General features: G+C 52.2%; 2 protein-coding genes across 2 annotated transcripts in view; one reads left to right on the top strand and one right to left on the bottom strand.

Moving 5' to 3' along the window:
- Window positions 1–85: 85 nt before the first annotated feature.
- On the bottom strand, window positions 86–5,807 carry IL27 (interleukin 27). Its single transcript, XM_050774022.1, has 4 exons — window positions 5,428–5,807; window positions 5,245–5,343; window positions 3,471–3,629; window positions 86–648 (listed from the first exon to the last, which is right to left on the bottom strand). The coding sequence occupies exons 1-4, from the start codon at window positions 5,668–5,670 to the stop codon at window positions 373–375; spliced, it is 777 nt and encodes a 258-aa protein (XP_050629979.1). The 5' UTR covers window positions 5,671–5,807; the 3' UTR covers window positions 86–372.
- Window positions 5,367–23,170, top strand: part of LOC126944476 (bolA-like protein 2) — a 146,888-nt gene continuing 129,084 nt past the window's right edge. The window contains exon 1 of the mRNA XM_050774011.1: window positions 5,367–5,370. The gene's annotated coding sequence lies outside the window, so the exon portion shown is untranslated. The remainder of the gene's footprint in view (window positions 5,371–23,170) is intronic.

Raw genomic sequence — 23,170 nt, 5'->3', positions numbered from 1 at the left:
CTAGAGGTTGCTGACCCCGTTCCAGGCTGCCCTGCCCTCTGGGTGTCAGCAACCCTTCCCAGAAGATAAGCGGAGGCCAGGGGTGGATGAGAGTGCTTTATTGGGCACCCAGCATGGGGGCTCGGCCCAAGGAGGACCAGCAGGCTCCGAGACAATAAATAAACCATCATCTCTCTAACAATAAATAAATATCCAAGAAATAAATAGCTGGCAAGGACCAGAGGGGCTTTCAGTTACTGGGTAGGGCCTGGGGCAGGGGGCTGGAAGAGCCCTCCCTTGTCCAACGCTGATGATGCGGAGGCTGCCCTGATGCCAAGACTCCAGTCCTAAAGTACTAAAGGGTGAAGGGCAGGGGGCTAAGAAGCCACCCAATCAGGGCTGGGGGCCCAATGTTGGGAACCCCAAGGGCCAGACTGAGTGCCCGGCCTTGGACAGCAGCAGCAAGTCCCGCACGGCCCGAGATAAGACGAGCTCCAAGGAGTGCAGCAGGCGGTAGGTGGAGAGGAGTTGGGGCCAGGACACCTGGGCCGGCCCCTGTGAGGCATTGCCCAGTGCCCCTGAGAGCAGCCCCTTCCTCTCCTCCTCCTCCTCCTCCTCCTCCTCTTCCTCCTCCTCCTCCTCTGGGAGGTGGAATCCTGCAGCCAGCACCTGTGAGGAGAAGCCATGGGTTAGGGAGGGGCCAGGCCGAGAACCTGAGCGAATCCTCATTCCCTATTTGTGCCCAGCGGCTTCTAATGACATCAGTGACCACAAGGTCATGATTTCCCCGGACATTCCCTACTTGATCTTCCATGATGTCACCCGCTAACGCGTCTCACCTCATCTTTCAGTTCGAGAAAATGGAAGTCAAGGAGCAAGAGGATGCTCACAGAGCTAGATCACCCCAAGGACTGCCCCTAGGGGTGGGTTCAGGAAGTTTCTGCTGTTATGGTTGCTCTTGGGTTGGGTCAGCAACAGGCAGAGGGTGGCATAGCTCAGATTCCCTGCTGCTTGCCCTTCCTTTCTCTCTCTCTCTCTCTCTCTCTCTGTCTTCCTTTCTTGGAGTCCCGCTCTGCCGCCCAGGCTGGAATGCAGTGAGGTGATCATGGCTCACTGCAACCTCTGTCTCCTCAGTTTAAGCAATTCTCTCCTACCTCAGCCTCCCGAGTCATTGGGATTACAGGTGCCCACCACCACGCCTGGCTAATTTTTGTATTTTTAGTAGAGATGGGGTTTTACCCTGTTGGCCAGGCTCGTCTTGAGCTCCTGACCTCAAATAATCCACCTGCCTTGGCCTCCCAAAGTGCTGGGATTCCAGGCGTGAGCCACCACGCCTGGCTCTGCTACTTGCATTTTCTATTCTCATTTCATTAAGTGTAAAATTCTGATTTCCCTTTGAAAGGTTCTGGAAGATCTGGGTGACATCAGAGAATCACAGGGAGAAGGGAAACAGGAGGCAGACGCTGTGCTGGGCGCTCAGGACAAACCCCGAGTGACCTCACAGCCCAATGGCCTCCTGTTCAAGATGGAGCCCCAGGAGAATGCCAAGATTGAGGGGTGGCACCAGGGCCTGGTGTGGCTGCACGCGCCCGCGCACACACACGAACACACTCACACACATACTCATTCTCACAATGCAGTCACACTCATTCCCATACGGTCACATTCACACAAAACACATTGGCCGGGCACGGTGGCTGAAGCCTGTAATCCCAGCACTTTGGGAGGCCGAGACGGGCGGATCACAAGGTCAGGAGATCGAGACCATCCTGGCTGACATGGTGAAACCCCGTCTCTACTTTAAAAATACAAAAAACTAGCCGGGCGAGGTGGCGGGCGCCTATAGTCCCAGCTACTCGGGAGGCTGAGGCAGGAGAATGGCGTGAACCCGGGAGGCGGAGCTTGCAGTGAGCTGAGATCCGGCCACTGCACTCCAGCCTGGGCGGCAGAGCGAGACTCTGTCTCAACAAAACAAAACAAAACAAAACAAAACAAAACAAAACAAAAAACACATTCATGGCTGGGCACAGTGGCTCACGCCTGTAATCCCAGCACTTTGGGAGGCCGAGGCGGGCAGAGCACGAGGTCAGGAGTTCGAGACCAGCCTGGCCAATATGGTGAAACTAAAAATAAAAAAAAATTAGCCAGGCGTGGTGGTGCATGCCTGTAATCTTAGCTAGTTAGGAGGCTGAGGCAGGATAACTGCTTGAACCAGGGAGGCAGAAGTTACAGTGAACTGAGCGTGCCACTGCACTCCAGCCTGGGCGACAGAGTGAGACTCAGTCTCAGAACAAAAAAAAATTCGTTCACATACCCACACAGTCACACTCACACTCATCCTCACACACTGACACACCTATACCCAAACTCTCACCCACACACCTCACTTTGACACAACACTCACATTCACACACCCACCCACACACTCACACACTCTCACACTCACAGACCCACACACTCACACACTCACACTCACAGACCCACACACTCACACACTCTCACACTCACAGACTCACACACTCACACACTCTTACACTCACGGACCCACACACACACAGTCACGCTCACACTCATACAGATCCCCCCACACTCACAGTCACACCCACACACTCTCACACAGACCCACACACTCACACACTCACAGTCACACACATACAGACCCACATACACACAGTCACACACTCACACAGACCCACACACAGTCATGCTCACACTCATACAGACCCACATACAGTCACACCCATGCTCACACTCACAGACCCACACACACACTCTCACACTCATGAACCCACACACACACAGTCACACTCACACTCATACAGACCCACACACAGTCATGCCCACACACTGTCACACTCACAGACCCACACACAGTCACACACACACTAATGGACCCACGTACACAGTCACAGTCACATTCATACAGACCCCTCCACACACTCACACCCATATACTCTCACAGTCACATATACTCACACAGACTCACACACTCACACTCATGGACTCACACACACACAGTCACGCTCACATTCATACAGACCCCCCCACAGTCACACCCACACACTCTTACACTCACAGACCCACACACACACTCTCACTGTCACACACACACACTCACGGACCCACACACTCACAGTCACGCTCACACTCATACAGACCCACACACACAGTCACACCCACACACTCACACTCACAGACCCACACACTCACACACTCTCACAGTCACACACTCACGGACCCACACACACACAGTCATGCTCACACTCATACAGACCCACCCACACTCACTGTCACACCCACACTCTCACAGTCACACACTCTCACACTCACAGACCCACACACTCACACTCATAGTCACACTCTCACACTGTTGGACCCACACAGTCACAGTTATGCTCACACTCTCACACTCACACACACTCAGAGCATGGGATCACTGGATGAGCCAGCCAGTCTTCCTTCCCACGTGGTCTGGGGTGGCCGGGCTTTACCTGGAAGCGCAGGTGCCGCTGCAGATCACGGAGGTCCAGCCTCATGGCCCACAGCTGCATCCTCTCCGTGTTGGTCCAGCGGCCCTGGGTCCCCAGCCCTCCCAGCAGGGCACGGAAGGGTTGAAGCGTGGTGGAGAGGAAGCAGAGACGCTCCAGGTCCTGAAGGGAAGGCAGATGGTCAGGAAAGGCCCACAGGACAAGGATGGACATGTCACACCCACCCCCTCCCTATCCAGGTCTCCTTCCCATTCCACACTCCAGCCTCCAGTCTATCCCCATAGCTCCTCCCCACCTCAGCCCAGCTCCGTCCCCACCTCAGCCCAGCTCCGTCTCCATTCCTTCCATCTCCACTGTCTGGGACATTTGCCCCATCTCCTTTTCCAGCCTCCCTTTCACTCCCATGCCCATGATCTTCTCTAACCCACCCCTCTCAGTCCCTGAAGCACTCTCCTTCTGCAACCCTGTTCCCTTCTCTCCTTCACCACCCCATCATACCTCCTGCCCATGCGTTTCCATCCCATCCTCAGCCTCATTCCCATTTCTAACCCCAACTCCGTCCTTCCTCCATGTGCCCAGACTCACTCTTTCAATTTTTCCATCCCATCTCCAACCTCATTCCCAACCCCATCCATTCCCTTCCCCACCAGCAACTCCCATCCCTTCTCCATCCCCTGCTTAATGTTCACCCTCATCTCCAACCTTCTCATCTCTAGCTATCGGCATTCTCACCCCCAGTGCCACCTCCACCCACCCTCCATGCTGCTGTGATCTCTCTCCAGTCTCATGCTAGTCCCCTGCCTGCCGCATTCCATGCCCAGCTCCACTCTTACCTCTTCCTAACCCCACTTCCTTATTCCAGCTTCATCTTTATTGTTTGTTTGTTTGTTTGTTTTGAGATGGAGTCTTGCTCTGTTGCCCAGGCTGGAGTGCAGTGGCGCGATCTCATCTCACTGCAACCTCTGTCCCCGCAAATCCCTCCATCTAATAGGAGTTCTATATGCCTCCTACAATCCAAAAAATAATCCCAAGCAATCTTCAGCATCTCCAACTCATCTTATGATAGCAATCTTCTATCCCATGCCAGAAGCTCAAAAATCTATGCTCCATCCAGACACAGGACTCTCCATATGGCCTCCTGGGTTCAAGCAATTCTCCTGCTTCAGCCTCCTGAGTAGCTGGGATTTCAGGCACACACCACCATACCTGGCTAATTTGGTATTTTTAGTAGAGACGGGGTTTCTCCATGTTGGTCAGGCTGGTCTTGAACTCCTGATCTCAGGTGATCCGCCCTCCTCGGCCTCCCAAAGTGCCGGGATTATAGGCATGAAGCGCCATGCCTGGCAGTTTATTTATTTTTCTGAGACAGGGTCTCCCTCTGTCCTCCATCCTGGAGTCCAGGATTATAACTCACTGCAGCCTCCAACTCCTGAGCCCAAGCAATCCTCCCATGTCAGCCTCCTGAGTAGCTGGGACCAAAGGTGTGTACCACCATGCCTGGCTAACTCTTAAATTCTTTTGTAGAGACAAAGTCTCGCTATGTTGCCCAGGCTAGTCTTGAACTCCTGGCTTCATGCAGTCCTTCCACCTTGGCCTCCCAAAGTGCTGGGTTTATAGGTGTAAGTCACCGTGCCTGTCATCTTTATGTCCAATGACATATTCAACATCATCCAGGTTCTATCCCCAATGCATCTCCAGCTCAATCTCCAGCCTCATCTTGCACCCTGGCCCCAGTCTATCACAAGCTTCCCGCCCCATTCCACCAGCCCTCACTCACAGAGAGGCGGCGCCAGGTCTGGAAGGTCAGGGAAACATCAGGGAACTGCTCTCCCAGGGGCAGGAGGTCCAGGTTCACTCCTGGCAGGTGAGATTCCGCCTGGGGGGCAAGGTCTGTTAGTGGGGGCCAGAAGGGATTGGGGGTCTGCCCATCCCCAGCACCAGCTGCATTATGGGGACTTACAAAGCGGTGGGCCTGGCCCCGAACCTCGGAGAGCAGCTTCCTGGCGAGATGCAGGCTGACCGTGAACTCCCTCTGCAGCTTCTGCACGCTCAGCTGGGGCCTCCCTGGGGGCCTTGGGAATCCCCAGACACCAGCTTGAACCAGGAGCAAGGGAAGCAGCAACAGGCTGAGCCCTGGAGAGGTGGGGAGAGGGTGGGCGAGACAGGGAGAGAGCTTGAGAACTCGGGAGAAGGAACGGAACATGCCTTTTCTGAGCCTGTGCTAGCTGTGAGCATAGTGCAGCCACTTTCACCATCATCATTCCTCTGCCTCCTCAAAACCACAGTGGAGGCCAGGTGCGGTAACTCATGCCTGTAATCCCAACAATTTGGGAGACTGAGGCGGGCGGATCACCTGAGGCCAGGAGTTCAAGACCAGCCTGGCCAACATGGCAAAACCCTGTCTCTACTAAATATACAAAAATTAGTCAGGCATGGTGGTGCATGCCTGTAATCCCAGCTACTCAGGAGGTTGAGGCAGGAGAATTGCTTGAACCCGGGAAGCAGAGGCTACAGTGAGCTGATATAACACCACTGCACTCCAGCCTGGGCAACAGAGCCAGACTCCGTCTCAAAAAAACAAAACAAAACAAAACCAAACCCCACGATGCAGCCAGCATGGTCCCCATATGGCATCTCTGTATGGAGTGCCCACTTTTGCAAAAAGACCAGAAGCCTGATCCTGTTTTTTTTTTTTTTTTTTTTTGAAACAGAGTTCTGTTCTATCACCCAGGCTGGAGTATAGTGATTTGATCACAGCTCACTGTAGCCTTGAACTCCTGGGCTCAAGTGATCCTTTCGCCTCAGCTTCCCGAGCAACTGGGACCAAAGGGACACACCACTGTGCCTAACTGTTTCTATTGTTTTGTAGAGACAGGGTCTCACTACATTGCCCAGGCTGGTCTTGAACTCCTGGCCTCAAGAGATCCTCCCGCCTCAGCCTCCCAAACTGCTGGGATCACAGGCATGAGTCACTGTGCCGGGACAGAGCCTGGATCTTTGACCCCCATAAACTCCCTTGGCCAAATGCCTTTTTCAGTGAGCAACCTGCACAACCACATGTGGCAGCCTCAGTGCTATTGTTCTCCCCATTTTGCAGATGAGGCTCAGTGAGGTTGACTTGCCCAAGGTCAAATAGCCAGAAGGTGGGAAACCAGGACTGGATTCCAGATTTTTCCAAATGCAGGGCCCATGGGTTTTCCCCAGAGAATGCAGAGGGAGGCAGCCACCTGCCCCAGGAGTGGGCACACCATGTTCTGCCAAGGATTCTTTGGGCTCAGTCAAGCGGCTCTGATGGCTTGAACTGGCCATGAGGTCCCCAGGGATGGGTTAGCAATGCCAGAGGCTCTATCCCAGGGAATCAAAAGGACAGGTTGGTCCAGTTTCCATAACGGCAGGTGGATCCTGGCAGGGTAACCTGCCTGGGGCGAATCCACAGTGTGGGAGCTTTTTTTTTTTTTTTAAGACAGAGTCTCACTCTGTTACCCAGGCTGGAGTGCAGTGGCGCGATCTTTGCTCACTGCAACCTTCATCTCCTGGGTTAAAGCAATTCTCCTGCCTCAGCCTCCTGAGTAGCTGGAATTACAGCCATGCGCCACCACGCCGGGCTAATTTTTATTATCTTTAGTAGAGAGGGGTTTTGCCATGTTGGCCAGGCTGGTCTCCAACTTCTGACCTCAGGTGATCCACCTGCCTTGGCCTCCCAAAGTGCTGGGATTACAGACATCAGCCACTGCACCCAGCCCAGAATGGCTGAATTCCGAGTGTGCTTCCTGACCTGTGTTTTCCTGGAAAGAGGGGCAGCGGATGGGCGCTCTAGGAAGAGGGCAGTATTCATCAATTTCCCCCTCAGGGAGAGGAAATCTAGCAAGCACAAGAGTTACACAATTCTCCTCGAAACACAAACCAAAACTGGCCCGAAGTCCATCCTACTCTCCCTACTCTCCCTGCCTCTTCCCTGTCCTCTCTCAATCTCTAATCCCTGAGCTCTGCTCTTCGAAATGTCCCGATAAAGGTGAAGGGGAGCTTTTAGGGATGTCTACCTCCCTCATGGACTTCTAGATGTGGTGGGCATTGCCTAACCTAAGATCTCTGGCATTCAGACTCCCTGGCTTGGGGGCCACTCGGACCCTCTGACGTCCTGGAGACTTAAGGCAGAGTGGGGTTCTTCCTAGCTCAATGTTAGGGACAGGGTGGTGCCCCCAGGCCCTGGTGGATCAAGCCCAACCATAAGTGAGCTGTGCCATCTCCGACCTGAGCTCTGGAGCCCCCAGACCCCCTCCTTACCCTCTGCAGCCGATCCTGGGTCATTGGCTCTGGCCTTTGAAGGTTCTGTCTCCATCCTCCAGCCTTTGGTCCCTACCTGCCCTATGTAGCATGTTACCTTCTCCTCTGCCTACTGCTCTGGTTCTAGCCCCTGAGTTCTGCAGCCACCAGCCACAGATTGGACCTCCTTCTAACATCAGACTAAAGACCTTTGACCCAGTGAGGCTGCTGACATCTTGGTCCCAGTGCCCCACTTGTGCCAGCACTTGTTCTGTTCTTCCTTCAGCCGGCCCCATTCTCAGTCTTAGCCAAGCTGTTTGGCTTCTGCTTATTCACTCCAAACTCTTCATTTATCTGTCTAGACCTGGTCCTTGTCAAATCGCTGGTCCAACCCTCCCCATTCCTGCTAGCCAAGGCTTCCTTCCCATCCTCTGCCCAGCCCTGGGTCAAAACACCACCCCACTGCCCCAGGCCCCCAGCCAGTCACTCCAGCCTCCCCTGCCATCCAGCAGCCAGCCAAACCCTCAGTCTTGGCCAAGTTGCTGCTCTCAGCTCTCGACCCCATGCACCAGCCAAGCTCGTCCATCCTCTGCCCAAACTCAACCAAGCCCCCCATCCCTGGCTTCAAACTCACGCCAGCCAAGGTTGCCTGCCGTCTGGCCCATGGCGGGGCCCGGCCTCTTTGGTCAGCCATCTCCTGGGTAGGGGGGGTCTTATACTGGGGGCTGTGCCCGGTTTCACTTTCCGTCCTGCTTGTACTTTCAGCTTTGTGTTCACTCACTCTTCCCTCTCGCCACCCCTTGCTAAAATGGGGAAATGTAATTTCCCTTCCCGGAGGGGGTGGGAGGTATGATGGGGGGTGACGGGAAGCTGGGGTTTCAGGACACCCAAGCTCCAGACTCACTGCTAAGCTCCCACGGCCAGCTCTGCCCTCAGTGCCCCATGCTTGGGTGAGCCATCCAGCCTTATTCACTGGTTGATCCCAGAGTCCCAAATCCCCTCCTGATTCTCGGCTCTGCCACCACCATCCTAGGGTCTACTGTCCTTCCAAAGATGGATGGCCAGGTAAGGGGATTGCCCACCCGAGGGGACTCGGGGTTTTGAGTCATCTGACTCCCTTATGGTTTACCAGATGGCTGAGGAAGGTGGCACAAAGAGAGTCAGTGCTTAATGGGTGGCTGGGATGCACCCTTGCTTGGGGCCAGGAAGAGGCTCAGTGTGATGGTGGGATTGGAGCTCAGTTTGTAACTAGGATCAGGGCTGGATAAAATTAGGTCCGAGGCCATATCTGGGACCAGGGTTAGGGCTTTTTCCAGGGTCAAGGGCTCTGTCTCCATCTTTAACCAGAGTCAGATATAGGATTCGAGTTCAGTCTATAATCAGGATCAGGGACTCAGTGTACAGCTGAACTCACAGCCTAGTCCCCGGCCAATATCCTGGCTGTGTCTGTGTTTAGGGTCACAGCTATCGGTGACCTGGGGCTTTGCTTGTGGCCTGTAGGGTTGGGTCTAGAGCTTGGTCTTTGGCCAAGGTGCTGACTGGGACTGGGACTCAGTAGGGGGTCCAGGCCTGGGCTGGGATGAGAGCTCAGTCAGTGACCAGGATCGGGGCTCAGCTCGTGGCCAGGCTCAGGTTGAGTGAGGTCAGGATCAGCGCTCAGCCAGGCCCAAGAATAATCTTGGTGTTTCTGCTCTGTAGAAGCCATGGTCAGGGCTGGGCCGCATGGACCACAGATCTCCCTTCCAGCACAGCCCCACCCTCAGCCCCGCCCTGGATTTCCCATCTTCAGGGAGAGGATGGGGTTTCTTGGTCTTCCCCGAGAACAACTGCTGCCACTTTCTTTTTAGGACCTGTGGGGTTTCCCTGCCGGGTCCCTGGTGTGAGATAGAAACCAGGGGGGGCTTCCCCTTCCTGCTCTCTGCCTCTTTGGCCTGCCTGGGCACTGCCCACCAGGCCACGTGGGAATAAGTGCGCCAGGGAAATACCAACATCTGCTGAGGGAGCAGCCCCACAGGCCACTGGAGACGGACAGGGAACTGGGGCTGTAGTCCAGACAGGTTTCCCCTGCAGCACCCCCCAGTGGTGGCAGCTCACTCCCCAGCAGCCCATGCAGCTGGGGCTCCCCACAGCGGGTCCTAGAGGCATGCCACCTGCTCACCCCCTTTACCACATGGGGCCTCCCTTTGGCTCTCTCCATGGTCCCTCCCAACCTCTACTGTCACCCAGAACTTCCTTACCTCTCAAATCTTGAACCCTGGCTGGGCAACTTGGCTCTCACCAGTAATCTCAGCACTTTGGGAAACTGAGGTGAGAGGATCCCTTGAGGCCAAGAGTTCCAGACCAGCCTAGCCAAAATAGCAAGACCCCATCTCTATTAAAAACAAAATAGGCCGGGCACGGTGGCTCAAGCCTGTAATCCCAGCACTTTGGGAGGCCGAGACGGGCGGATCACGAGGTCAGGAGATCGAGACCATCCTGGCTAACACGGTGCAACCTCGTCTCTACTAAAAAATACGAAAAACTAGCCGGGTGAGGTGGCGGGCGCCTGTAGTCCCAGCTACTCCGGAGGCTGAGGCAGGAGAATGGTGTAAACCCGGGAGGCGGAGCTTGCAGTGAGCCGAGATCGCGCCACTGCACTCCAGCCTGGGCGACAGAGCAAGACTCCGTCGCAAAAAAAAAAAAAAAAAATAAAATAAATAAATAAATAAATAAAATAAGGCCAGGAAAGGTGGCTCACGCCTGTAATCCCAGCACTTTGGGAGGCCAAGGTGGGCTGATCACGTGAGGTCAGGAGTCTGAGACCAGCCTGGCCAACATGGTGAAACCCTGTCTCTACTAAAAATACAAAAACTAACCAGGCATGGTGGTAGGCGCCTGTAGTCCCAGCTACTTGGGAGGCTGAGGCAGGAGAACTGCTTGAACCTGGGAGACAGAGGTTGCAGTGAGCCAAGACTGTGCCACTGCCCTCCATCCTGGGCAACAGAGCAAGACTCCGTCTCAAAAAAAAAAAAAAAAAAGAAAAGAAAAAAGAAAGGGTAGGGGGCGGTTGGCTGGGTGCTGTGGCTCATGCTGGTAATCCTATCACTATGGGAAGCTGAGGCAGGAGGATCACTCAAGCCCAGGAGTTCAAAGTCAGCCTGGGCAACATAGTGAGACCCCCCTTCTCTAATAAAAAAAAAAAAAATTCTGCCGGGCGCGGTGGCTCAAGCCTGTAATCCCAGCACTTTGGGAGGCCGAGACGGGTGGATCACGAGGTCAGAAGATCGAGACCATCCTGGCTAACACGGTAAAACCCCGTCTCTACTAAAGTACAAAAAAAAAAAATTAGCCGGGCATGGTGGTGGGCGCCTGTAGTCCCAGCTACTTGGGAGGCTGAGGCAGGAGAATGGCGTGAACCTGGGAGGCGGAGCTTGCAGTGAGCTGAGATCCGGCCACTGCACTCCAGCCTGGGTGACAGAGCGAGACTCCGTCTCAAAAAAAAAAAAAAAAAAAATTCTTAGGCTGGGTGCAGTGGCTCATGCCTGTAATCCCAGCACTTTGGGAAGCCGAGGCGGGTGGATCACAAGGTCAGGAGTTCGAGACCAGCCTGGCCAGCGTGGTGAAACCCTGCCTCTACTAAAAATACAAAAAAATTAGCCAGTCATGGTGTTGCGCACCTGTAGTCCCAGCTACTCAGGAGGCTGAGGCAGGAGAATTGCTTGAACCTGGCAGGTGGAGGTTGCAGTGAGCCAAAGTCACGCCATTGCACTCCAGTCTGAGTGACAGAGCAAGACTCCGTCTCAAAAAAAAAAAAAAAAAAAGAAAATCTTGAACCCCATCTTCTCTTAGGGCTCCCTGACACCCCCCAATCTCTTGCTGCTCCTTTGCGCTTCTGTTTTTTTTTTTTTTTGAGATGGAGTCTCTATCACCCAGGCTGGAGTGCAGCGGTACGATCCCAGCTCACTGCAATCTTTGACTCCCCGGTTCAAGCGATCCTCCCGCCTCAGCCTCCTGAGTAGCTGGGATTATAGGAGTGTGCCACCATGCCTGGCTAATTATTTTACTTTTATTTTTATTTTATTATTATTTTTTGAGACAGAGTCTTGCTGTGTCACCCAGACTGGAGTTCAGTGGCACGATCTTGGCTCACTACAACCTCCGTCTCCTGGGTTCAAGTGATTCTTGTGCCTCAACCTCCCCAGTAGCTGGGACTACAGGCATGTACCACCGCACCTGGCTGATTTTTGTGTTTTTAGTAGAGACAGGATTTTACCATGTTGGCCAGGCTGGTCTTGAACTCTTGGCTCCAAGTGATCCACCCGACTCAACCTCCCAAAGTGTTGGGATTACAGGTATGAGCCACTGAGCTTGGTCTGTAGTTTTAGTAGAGACGAGGTTTCACCATGTTGGCCAGGCTGGTCTGGAACTCCTAACCTCAAGCAATCTGCCCACCTTAGCCTCCCAAAGTGCTGGGATTACAGGCATGAGCCACTACGCCTGGCCTCCTCTCCTCTTCTTTTTTTTTTTTTTTTTTTTTTTTTTTGAGACGGAGTCTCGCTCTGTCGCCCAGACTGGAGTGCAGTGGCCGGATCTCAGCTCACTGCAAGCTCCGCCTCCCAGGTTGACGCCATTCTCCTGCCTCAGCCTCCCGAGTAGGTGGGACTACAGGCGCCCGCCACTGCGCCCGGCTAGTTTTTTGTATTTTTTAGTAGACACGGGGTTTCACCATTTTAGCCAGGATGGTCTCGATCTCCTGACCTCGTGATCCGCCCGTCTCGGCCTCCCAAAGTGCTGGGATTACAGGCTTGAGCCGCCGCGCCCGGCCTCCTCTCCTCTTCTTAACCTGGCTTCAGCCAATGCCTCCAGCCTCATGCCTCATTTTCAACCTATGCTAGCCCCAGCAACTTGCTGCTTGTGTGAAGGTGATGAGCCATCTGGTACTTCCTGGCCCTTGTGCAAGCTCTTCTCTCTGCCTGGAGTTCCCTCTCCCCAATCCCTGTACCATACCCCTCGTCTCTGGCTCCCCCACTGAATGGCTATCCTTTCCTGCCATAATTCTTGTCTCGAATGAACATTTCACTTTTACATTTTTTTTTTTTTTACATTTTAAAAAGTTTTTTTCACTTTTACATTAATTTAAAAAATTATGTATGTATTTTTGTAGAGACTGAGTCTTGCTCTGTGCCCAGGCTGGAGGCAGTGGCGCAATCACGACTCACTGAGGGCTCAAGCAATCCTCCCACCTCAGCCTCCTGAGTAGCTGGGACTACGGGTGCGCGCCATCACACCTGGCTATTTTTTAAATTTTTTGTAGAGATAGGGTCTTGCTATGTTGCCCAGGATGGGCTCGAACTCCTGGTCTCAAGCAATCCTCCTACTTTGGGCTTCCCAAAGTGCCGGGATTCTAGGCTTCAACCAACACGCCTGGCCCCATTTACTTTTTTGTCTGTCTCTATTCATTAGAATACAGGTTCCACAAGCCGGGTGGGTCTTGGCTGATGGGCTGAGGCTTGGGTTAGTGCCAGCAGGAAATGGAAGGAAGGTAGTGAGGGGTAAGGACAGAGAGAAGGGAAATTGGGAAGCCTGGGATGTAGACACCTGTGTGTAGCCACCCCTTCTGGTCACCCCAAGGAAGTCACTGGCCTGCTCTGGACTTCATTTTCCTCATTGAAAAGTGAGAACAGGCTGGGCATGGTGGCTCATGCCTGTAATCTTAGCACTCTGGAAAGCCAAGGTGGGAGGATCACTTGAGCTCAAGAGCTCAAGACCAGGCTGGGCAATATAGCAAGACCTCGTCTCTACTAAAAACCAAAAAAATTAGCTGGGCATGGTGGTGCACATCGAGTGCAGTCACAGCTACTCCGGAGGCTGAGGCAGGAGGATTGCTTAAACCCAGGAGGTCAAGGCTGCAGTGAGCCATGATCACACCACTGCACTCCAGCCTGGGTGACAGAGCGAGACCCTGTCTCTAAATAAAATAAGAAATAGCCGGGTGCGGTGGCTCACGCCTGTAATCCCAGCACTTTGGGAGGCCGAGGTGGGCGGATGACAAGGTCAGGAGATCGAGACCACGGTGAAACCTGGTCTCTACTAAAAATACAAAAAAAAAATTAGCCGGGCGCCATTGCAGGCGCCTGTAGTCCCAGCTACTCGGGAGGCTGAGCCAGGAGAATGGCTGGAACCTGGGAGGCGGAGCTTGCAGTGAGCCGAGATCGCGCCACTGCACTCCAACCTGGGCGACAGAGCGAGACTCCGTCTCAAAAAAAAAAAAAAGAAATAAAAAAGAAAAGTGATAGCAAACCATTATTATTACATAGGGAAATTAAAACGTGGACAACAACAACAAAAAAAAAAAAAAAAAAAAAAAAAGAGAGAGAGAGAGAAGAAAAGAAAAGACCCACGCACCAATTTTTGGGTTATTTTCCAAGTCCTGTTACGGCTCTGACCCTGTGGGGCACTCCGTGGGCTTGCCTGGGAATCCTGAGCTCAGTACAGAAGTTGGAGGCTTCAGATGTGACATGAGGATGGAATCAGGGAGGGGAAGTCTCGTTCAAGGTCACAAAGCCGGTTGGTAGCAGAAGGAAGACTGGAACTCAAGTCCCCTATTTTCAGCGTGGGCCAGCGCGGGGAATCCCTGCACTCCATGATGTCAGCTGCAAGGCCTGGAACTAACCCCTCGGTGAAACCAACATGGTTTTGTGAAGACAGGAAGGCTGGGGGAAAGTAAAGCCAGGCTGGAGCGGAGCTCTCGCCTCAGAGGCTCCCGAGCACAGATGGTGAGATCCCGAGGCTACGACAGCTCCTGTCCCCCAGGAAAGGTGCTGTGGCTGAGACCCACAGTCCCTGGACCTCTGATACCTGGACCTCCCTCCCTTCATGCACACAAACCTCACACCACACTAGGCCTGGACTCTGCCCAGACTTCTCCAGCAGTGTGCACTCAGACAGCAGCAAGAGGCTTGTGGGTCCAGCCCCCTCCAGCCCACTGTTGGGACTGTCCCTACGTGTTTTTTTTGTTTTTTGGTTTGTTTGTTTTGGTTTGTTTGTTTGTTTGTTTGTTTGTTTGTTTTGAGACAGAGTCAGGCTCTGTCGCCCAGGCTGGAGTGCAGTGGCCGGATCTCAGCTCACTGCAAGCTCCGCCTCCCGGGTTTACACCATTCTCCTGCCTCAGCCTCCCGAGTAGCTGGGACTACAGGCGCCCGCCACCTCGCCCGGCTAGTTTTTTGTGTATTTTTAGTAGAGACGGGGTTTCACCGTGTTAGCCAGGATGGTCTCGATCTCCTGACCTTGTGATCCGCCCGTCTCAGCCTCCCAAAGTGCTGGGATTACAGGCTTGAGCCACCGCGCCCAGCCGGTTTGTTTGTTTTTTTTGAGATGGAGTCTCACTGTCTCCCAGGCTGGAGTGCAGTGGCACAATCTCAGCTCACTGCAACCTCTGCCTCCTGGGTTCAAGAGATTCTTCTGCCTCAGCCTCCCAAGTGACTGGGATTACAGGTGTGTGCCACCACACCTGGCTAATTTTTATATTTTTAGGAGAGACGGGGTTTCACCATTTGGCCAGGCTGGTCTCGAACCCCTGACCTCAGGTGATCTGCCTGCCTCTGCCTCCCAAAGTGCTGGGATTACAGGCGTGAGCCACCGCGCCCAACCTGCCCTTAAGTGTTATATCTGTCATGGGACCAACAACCCTGGGAAGGAGAGCCTGGAGAGGGGGAAAGGGTTCTCTCCCTTGGTCTTATCTCTTTTTTCCTTGTAAGGGGGATGCCGGCTACCCCCATACTCTTGCAGCCATGGTAGGCACCTGGGGAGGCCTGAGAGGAAGAGATTGAGGGGCCACTCTTCCCGGATATAAATGACATGTGAACGCAGGCCTGGGAAGACTGAGATCTGAGGGTGTGGGAAGGTGAGAGGCCAGGAAGAGCTTGCAGGAGGCAGGGGCTGCAGAGGAAGATCACCAGCCTGTGCATGAAAAGTCCCAGTTCAATTTCTGGCTGGGCTCTGCCACTTCCTGTGTGTGCCCGCTTGGGCAAGATGGCCACACACTCTAGGCTTCAGTTTCCCCCTCTGTCAAATGAGGCCTATGCTCCCAGCCTTGCCCACCATCTGTCCCAAAATGAACTTGGAGCCGGGTGCGGTGGCTCACGCCTGTAATCCCAGCACTTTGGGAGGCCGAGGTGGGTGGATCACCTGAGGTCAGGGGTTCGAGACCAGCCTGGCCAACATGGCCCTGTCTATACTTAAAAAAAAAAATTAGCCAGGTGTGGTGGCAGGCATCTGTAATCCCAGCTACTAGGGAGGCTGAGGCAGGAAAATCACTTGAACCCGACAGGCGGAGGTTGCAGTGAGCTGAGATCGTGCCATTGCATTCCAGCCTGGGTGACAGAGGAAGACTCAGTCTTTAAAAAAAAAAAAGACGAGACTGGGCGTGGTGGTTCACATCTGTAATCCCAGCACTTTGGGAGGCCGAGGCAGGTGGATCACGAGGTCAGGAGATCGAGACCATCCTGGCTAACGCGGTGAAACCCCGTCCCTACTAAAAATACAAAAAATTAGCTGGGCGTGGTGGCGGACGCCTGTAGTCCCAGCTACTTGGGAGTCTGAGGCAGGAGAATGGTGTGAGCCTGGGAGGCGGAGCTTGCAGTGAGCCGAGATTGCACCACTGCATTCCAGCCTGGGTGACAGAGCGAGATTCCCTCTCAAAAAAAAAAAAAAAAAAAAAAAGACAAACTTGAAAGTGGTCATGGATCCAAGACCCTCCGGCTGAGTCGGGAGCCAAACAGACCTCCACCCCTTCCCTCAGAACTGCAGCGCTTCCCAGTGTGTGACCTTGATCAAGGCCTGAAGCTGCTCTGTGTTTGTCGGCTCAACTGCCAGTTGAGTACCATGCTTATGGCAGTTGGAAGGGACCTGCTGTGACCATTATGCATCTAAAACAGCTCTGCCACTGAAGAGCTCTGTGATCTCAGACAGGTTACTCAACCTCTCTGTGCCTCAGTTTCATCATCTAGAGTGTGAGGGAAATAATACAAATGCATACAACTGCTTAAAGGATTCAGTGAGTTACTGTGTGTAAAGCACTTAGAACAGGGCCTGGCCTGTGGTAAGACTCACAGGTTTTAGCTGTTATTAGCAGCACAAGGCCTGACCCACAGGAAATTCTCCAGACACATCAGTTGTCATAAATAAATGCAAGGGAAAAAAGAATTAGCTGGGCTGGTGGCACATACCTGTGGTCCTAGCTACTCGGGAGGCTGAAGTGAGAGGATTGCTTGAGCCTGTGAGTTCGAGGCTGCAGTGAGCTGTGATTACACCACTGCACTCCAGACTTGGTGACAGAATGAGACTCTGTCTCCCACCTCCCCCTGCAAAAAAAGGCAAAGGAAAGCCACACAGGGAGAAGTGGATGGAGTCGTAAGTCAGAGCAGAGTTCAGGCCAGAGGCAGAAATCTCAGGGGCCCAGCCAGTCAGGCCCTGGGACAGCGTGTGCGCAGCCTCAGATGCAAGGACCACTGGGTGGGACTCAGCTCCCAGACCAGCTGGGTGGGGTGGGCTCTACCCCAAGTGCCACTTGTATTCAAAGCCCTCTCCTTGCACAGCGGCAGGCACCTCTGGCCGGCTCATCGGCCTCCCTGGGATGAGGACACAGACAGGCTGATCACCCCAGGACAGGCCCTGCCCAGGGTCTGAGAGGGGCAGCAGGCCCTGGGCCGACACGCCTGGTCCTCCAGTGGCCCCTGGCTCCCAGGCTAATACGGGGCCCCATGCCTGTCCCAGCGCCCTCAGCTGGCTGCCTCCATGGGGGCTCAGTCACTCCTGACTGTCATGTCCTGTCCACTGCCGTGGAACCCCCAGGCGAGTGCACCGTTTACTCCTCGAGGACACACCTGAAACATGTGTCCACTCGCTGCTCATATTTTTATGTATTGGTTGATTTGTACAAAAGAATCTACGGGCCAGGTGCAGTGGCTCACACCTGCAATCCCAGCACTTTGGGAGGTCGAGGCAGGTGGCTCACTTGAGGTCAGGAGTTCGAGGCCAGCCTGGCCAACATGGCAAAACCCTGACTCTACCAGAAATAGAAAAATTAACCAGGCATGGTGTCTCACGCCTGTAATCCCAGCTACTCAAGAGACTGAGGCAGGAGAATCACTTGAACCCAGGAGTCGGAGGTTGCATTGAGCTGAGATCCCACCACTGCACTCCAGCCTGGGCAACAGAGTGAGACTCCGTCTGAAAAAAAAAAAAAAATATGAACCATGTATGTTTCTGCTGCCCCCCCCCCACCTTGCTTCCTCTGCCTCAGTTCTGGTTTGGGGTCCCAACAGGCTGCCTACAGGATTTGCTCCCTAATTCACATGGCTCCACGTTCCTTTTCTCTTTTTTGAGACAGTGTTTTGCTCTGTCACCCAGGCTGGAGTGCAGTGGCACAACCTCAACCTGCTGTGTTCAAACAATCCTTCCGCCTTAGCCTCCCCAGTAGCTAGGACCACAGGCATGCACCACCATGCCAGGTTAAATGTTTTATTTTTTGTAGAGATGTGGGTCTTACTATGCTGCCCAGGCAGGTTAAACTCTTGGGCTCAATCCTCCCGCCTTGCCCTCCCAAAGTGCTGGGATTACAGGTGTAAGCCACTGTGCCTGGCAAGAATTTTTTTTTTTTTTTTTTTTTTTTTGAGATAGTGTGTCCCTCTGTCACCCAGGCTGGAGTGCAGTGGCACAATCATAGCTCTCACTGCAGCCTCGACCTCCTGGGCTTAAGCGGTAAGAATCTTGATTATTATTTACTCTGAGCTCCTAGATCCAACCATTTCTTCATTTCTTTTTTTTTTTTTTTTGAGACAGAGTCTTGCTCTGTCACCCAGGCTGGGGTGCAGTGGCCGGATCTCAGCTCACTGCAAGCTCCGCCTCCCGGGTTTAGACCATTCTCCTGCCTCAGCCTCCCGAGTAGCTGGGACTACAGGCTAACCTCGCCCGGCTAGTTTTTTTTTTTTTTTTTAGAGACGGGGTTTCACCGTGTTAGCCCCAGGATGGTCTCGATCTCGGCTCACTGCAAGCTCGTGATCCCCCGCCCGTCTCGGCCTCCCAAAGTGCTGGGATTACAGGCTTGAGCCACCGCGCCCGGCCGATCCAACCATTTCTGAAGTAATTACTTCTGAAATGTTCAGTTTCATGAGTCAGTCCTGAGTTTTTGTTGAGCCAGTTCGATCTGTTTCTGCCACTTGCACCACATGTTCCCCTTCATTTTGATCTACTCTTCTAAATTAATTTTCTAATGTTAAAAATCAGACTAGATAGGCTGAACGCAGTGCTCATGCCTGTAATCCCAGCACTTTGGGAGGCCGGGGCAGGCAGATTGCTTGAGGCCAGGAGTTCAAGACCAGCCTGGCCAACATAGTGAAGCCCTGTCTCTACTAAAAATATAAAAATAATTAGCTGGGTGTGGTGGGAACCTGTAATTCCAGCTACTCAGGAGGCTGAGGCATGAGAATAGCTTGAACTGGGAGGTGGAGGTTGCAGTAAGCCAAGATCGCACCACTACACTCCAGGCTGGGCGACTGAGCAAGACTCTGTCTCAAAAAAAAAAAAAAAAAAAATCAGACTAGATAAAGAAATCATGGCCGGGCACAGTGGCTCATGCCTGTAATCCCAGCAATTTGAGAGACTGAGGCCGGTGGATCACTTGAGGTCAGGAGTTTAAGACCAGCCTGGCCAACATGGTGAAACCCTGTTTCTTCAGAGAAAAAGAAACCTAAATACACAAAATTAGCCAGGTGTGGTGGCATGAGCCTATAGTCCCAGCTACTCGGGAGACTGAGGCAAGAGAATTGCTTGAACCCGGGAGGTGGAGGTTGCAGTAAGCCAAGATCATGATTGCATTCCAGCGTGGGCAACAGAGCGAGACTTCATCTTTAAAAAAAAAAAACAAACAAAAAAAACATGACAAAGTCAAACAGTATATTACAGTGGAAAGAGCATCATGTCAGAAGCCAGCAGCGAGGGCAATTTAGATAAAAAAAAGTGTCAATATTTCAGTCAATATTTACTGAGCACCAAGTCAGCATGCCCCAGTCATTGTTCTAGGCATTGGAGATACAGAGGTGAATGAAGGTGATACAAACCTCTGTCTGTGTGTTTATATGGAATAAAATAACCACTAAAATAGAATCAAATGCTTATATGTGCCAGGCACTTCTCAACTATTGGCTTATTTAATCTTCACAATAGGACAGGCACAGTGGCTCATGCCTGTAATCCCAGCACTTTGGGAGGCCGAGGTGGGAGGATCACTTGAGGTCAGGAGTTTGAGACCAGCCTGGCCAACATGGCGAAACACCGTCTCTACTAAAAATACAGAAAAAGTAGCCGGGCGTGGTGGCAGGTGCCTGTAATCCCAGCTACTTGGAAGGCTGAGGCAGCGCAATCGCTTGAACCCAGGAGGCAGAGGTTGCAGTGAGCTGAGATTGTGCCAACGCACTCCAGCCTGGGTGACAGAGTGAGACTCTGCCTCAAAAAATAATAGCAAATAAGTAAATAAATAATACATAAATAAAATCCTCACAATAGGTTATCTATTATCTAGGTTATTGCATGTTTTACCTACAAGTAATATTATTGTTCATGTTTTTTTTTTTTTTTTTTTTTGAGACGGAGTTTTGCTCTGTCGCCCAGGCTGGAGTGCAGTGGCCGGATCTCAGCTCACTGCAAGCTCTACCTCCCGGGTTTACGCTATTCTCCTGCCTCAGCCTCCTGAGTAGCTGGGACTACAGGCGCCCGCCACCTCACCCGGCTAGTTTTTTTGTATTTTTTAGTAGAGACGGGGTTTCACCGTGTTAGCCAGGATGGTCTCGATCTCCTGACCTCGTGATCCGCCCGTCTCGGCCTCCCAAAGTGCTGGGATTACAGGCTTGAGCCACCGCGCCCGGCCATTTGTTCACGTTTTTTAAATATTTTATTTTATTAATATTATTGTATTGTATTATTTTATGTTTTATTTCATTATTTTATTGTTTCCTGAGGCTGATGCTGGGGCTGGAACCAGGGCTGGGGCTGGTTATGTTCATTTTATACAAAAGATGAAACAGGCCCAGAGAGGTTAAGTGACCTGCCTATGGTCACAGAGCTAGACTTCAACTCTAGGCAGTCTAGCTTTCTTTCTTTCTTTTTTTTCTTTTTTTTAGACTGAGTCTCACTCTGTCACCCAGGCTGGAGTGCAGTGGCACAATCTCGGCTCACTACAACCTCTGCCTCCTGGGTTCAAGCGATTCTCCTGCCTCAGCCTCCTGAGTTACTGGGATTACAGGCGCACGCCACCACACCCAGTTACTTTTTGTATTTTTAGTAGAGACAGGGTTTCACCATGTTCGTCAGGCTGGTCTCAAACTCCTGACCTCGTGATCCACCTGCCTCGGCCTCCCAAAGTGCTGGGATTACCGGCGTGAGCCACCATGCGTGGCCAGCTTTCTTAACTACTGTACGATGCTGCCTGGTGTGGCGGCCAGCATTTACTGAGCCTCCCCTGTATGCCAGACACTCTTCTAGCAGCTTTACATGCAAAACTCATGTACAGTAGCCCCCTTATCTGAGGTTTCATTCTCTTGCTTGAGTTATGCTGGGTCAACTGTGGTCCCAAAATAGGTGAGTCCGTGAGTTTTAAGTCAAGGCTAAGTTAAAGATAGGTGAATATATTACAATAAGATATTTTGAGAGACAGAGGGAGAAAGAGAAACTACATTTACATAACTTTTATTACAGTGTATTGTTATAATTGTTCTAATTGTTATCTATTGTTATAATTTTATTATTACTTATTATTGTTAATCTCTTAACTGTACATAATTTATACATTAAATTTTCCCATAGGGATCGGGTGCAGTGGCTCTCACCTGTAATCCCAGCACTTTGGGAGGCCGAGGTGGGTGGATCACTTGAGGTCAAGAGCTCGAGACCAGCCTGGCCAATATGGCGAAAGCTCATCTCTACTAAAAATACAAAAATTAGCCTGGCATGGTGGCAGACACCTGTAATCACAACTACTCGGGAGGCTGAGACAGGAGAATTGCTTGAATCCAGGAGGTGGAGGCTGCAGTGAGCCGAGATCTCACCACTGCACTCCAGCCTGGGTGACAGAGCAAGGCTCCGTCTTAAAAAAAAAAGAAAAAAAGAAAAAAGAAAAAATTCCCATGGGTATATATGTATAGGAGAAAACAGTATATATAGGGTTTGGTTTCAGGCATCCACTGGGGGAGGGGGGGAGTCTTAGAACATGTGCCCCATGGATAACAGGAGGCTACTCCGATAATCCATTTTACAGATGAAGAAACTGAGATTAAATAACAGTGACAGAACTGACATTTTTTTTTTATAGAGATGGGGTCTCACTCTTACCCAGGCTGGTCTTGAACCCCTGGGATCAAGTGATCCACCCTCCTTGGCCTCCCAAAGTGCTGGGATTACCAGCGTGAGCCACTGCACCTGGCCCAGAATTGAACTTAAAAAATTTTTTTTTTTAATTTTTTACTTTTTTTCTGAGACGGTCTTGTTCTGTCACCCAGGCTGGAGCACAGTGGCGCGATCTTGGCTCACTGCGACTTCTGCCTCCCGGGTTCAAGCAATTCTCCCATCTCAGCCTCCCGAGTAGCTGGGATTACAGGCATGTGCCACCATGCCCTGCTAATTTTTGTATTTTTAGTAGAGACGAGGTTTCACCATGTTGGACAGGCTGGTCTCGAACTCCTGACCTCGTGATCCACGCTCCTTGGCTTCCCAAAGTGCTGGGATTACAGGCATGAGCCACCATGCCCAGCCAACTTTTTTTGTTGTTGTTTTTGAGACACAGTCTCGCTCTGTCGCCCAGACTGGGGTTCAGTGGTGTGGTCTCGGCTTATTGAAACCTCCACCTCCCGGGTTCAAGCAATTCTCCCTGCCTCAGCCTCTTGAGTAGCTAGGATTACAGGCACTTGTAACTATGCCCAGCTAATTTTTGCATTTTTTTTTTTTTAAGTAGAGATGTGGTTTCACCATGTTGGCCAGGCTAGTCTTGAACTCCTGACTTCAGGTGATCTGCCTGCCTTGGCCACCCAAAGTGCTGGGATTACAGGTGTGAGCCACTGCGCCCAGCCCAGAACTGAAATTTGAACCAAAGCAGCCTGGCTTAAGTGTCCACATGCTTAACCACTAGTCCATACTGCCTGTAATGGATGAACAAGAAAATGAAGAGAGGGCAGGGCTGGGCCCAGTGGTTTATACCTGTAATCCCAGCACTTTGGGAGGCCACAGCAGGCAGATCACTTGAGGTCAGGAGTTCGAGATCAACCTGGACAACATAGTGAAACCCCGTCTCTACTGAAAATACAAAAATTAGCAGTGTGGTAGCAGATGCCTGTAATCCCAGCTACTCTGGAGGCTGACACAGGAACACTTGAACCTGGGAGGCGGAGGTTGCAGTGAGCCGAGACTGCACC

Source organism: Macaca thibetana, chromosome 20 (genome assembly GCF_024542745.1).
Source record: "Macaca thibetana thibetana isolate TM-01 chromosome 20, ASM2454274v1, whole genome shotgun sequence".
Classification (NCBI taxonomy): Eukaryota; Metazoa; Chordata; class Mammalia; order Primates; family Cercopithecidae; genus Macaca; species Macaca thibetana.
Note: the sequence above shows the minus strand (reverse complement) of the source record. Positions and strands in the feature narration are given on the sequence as shown.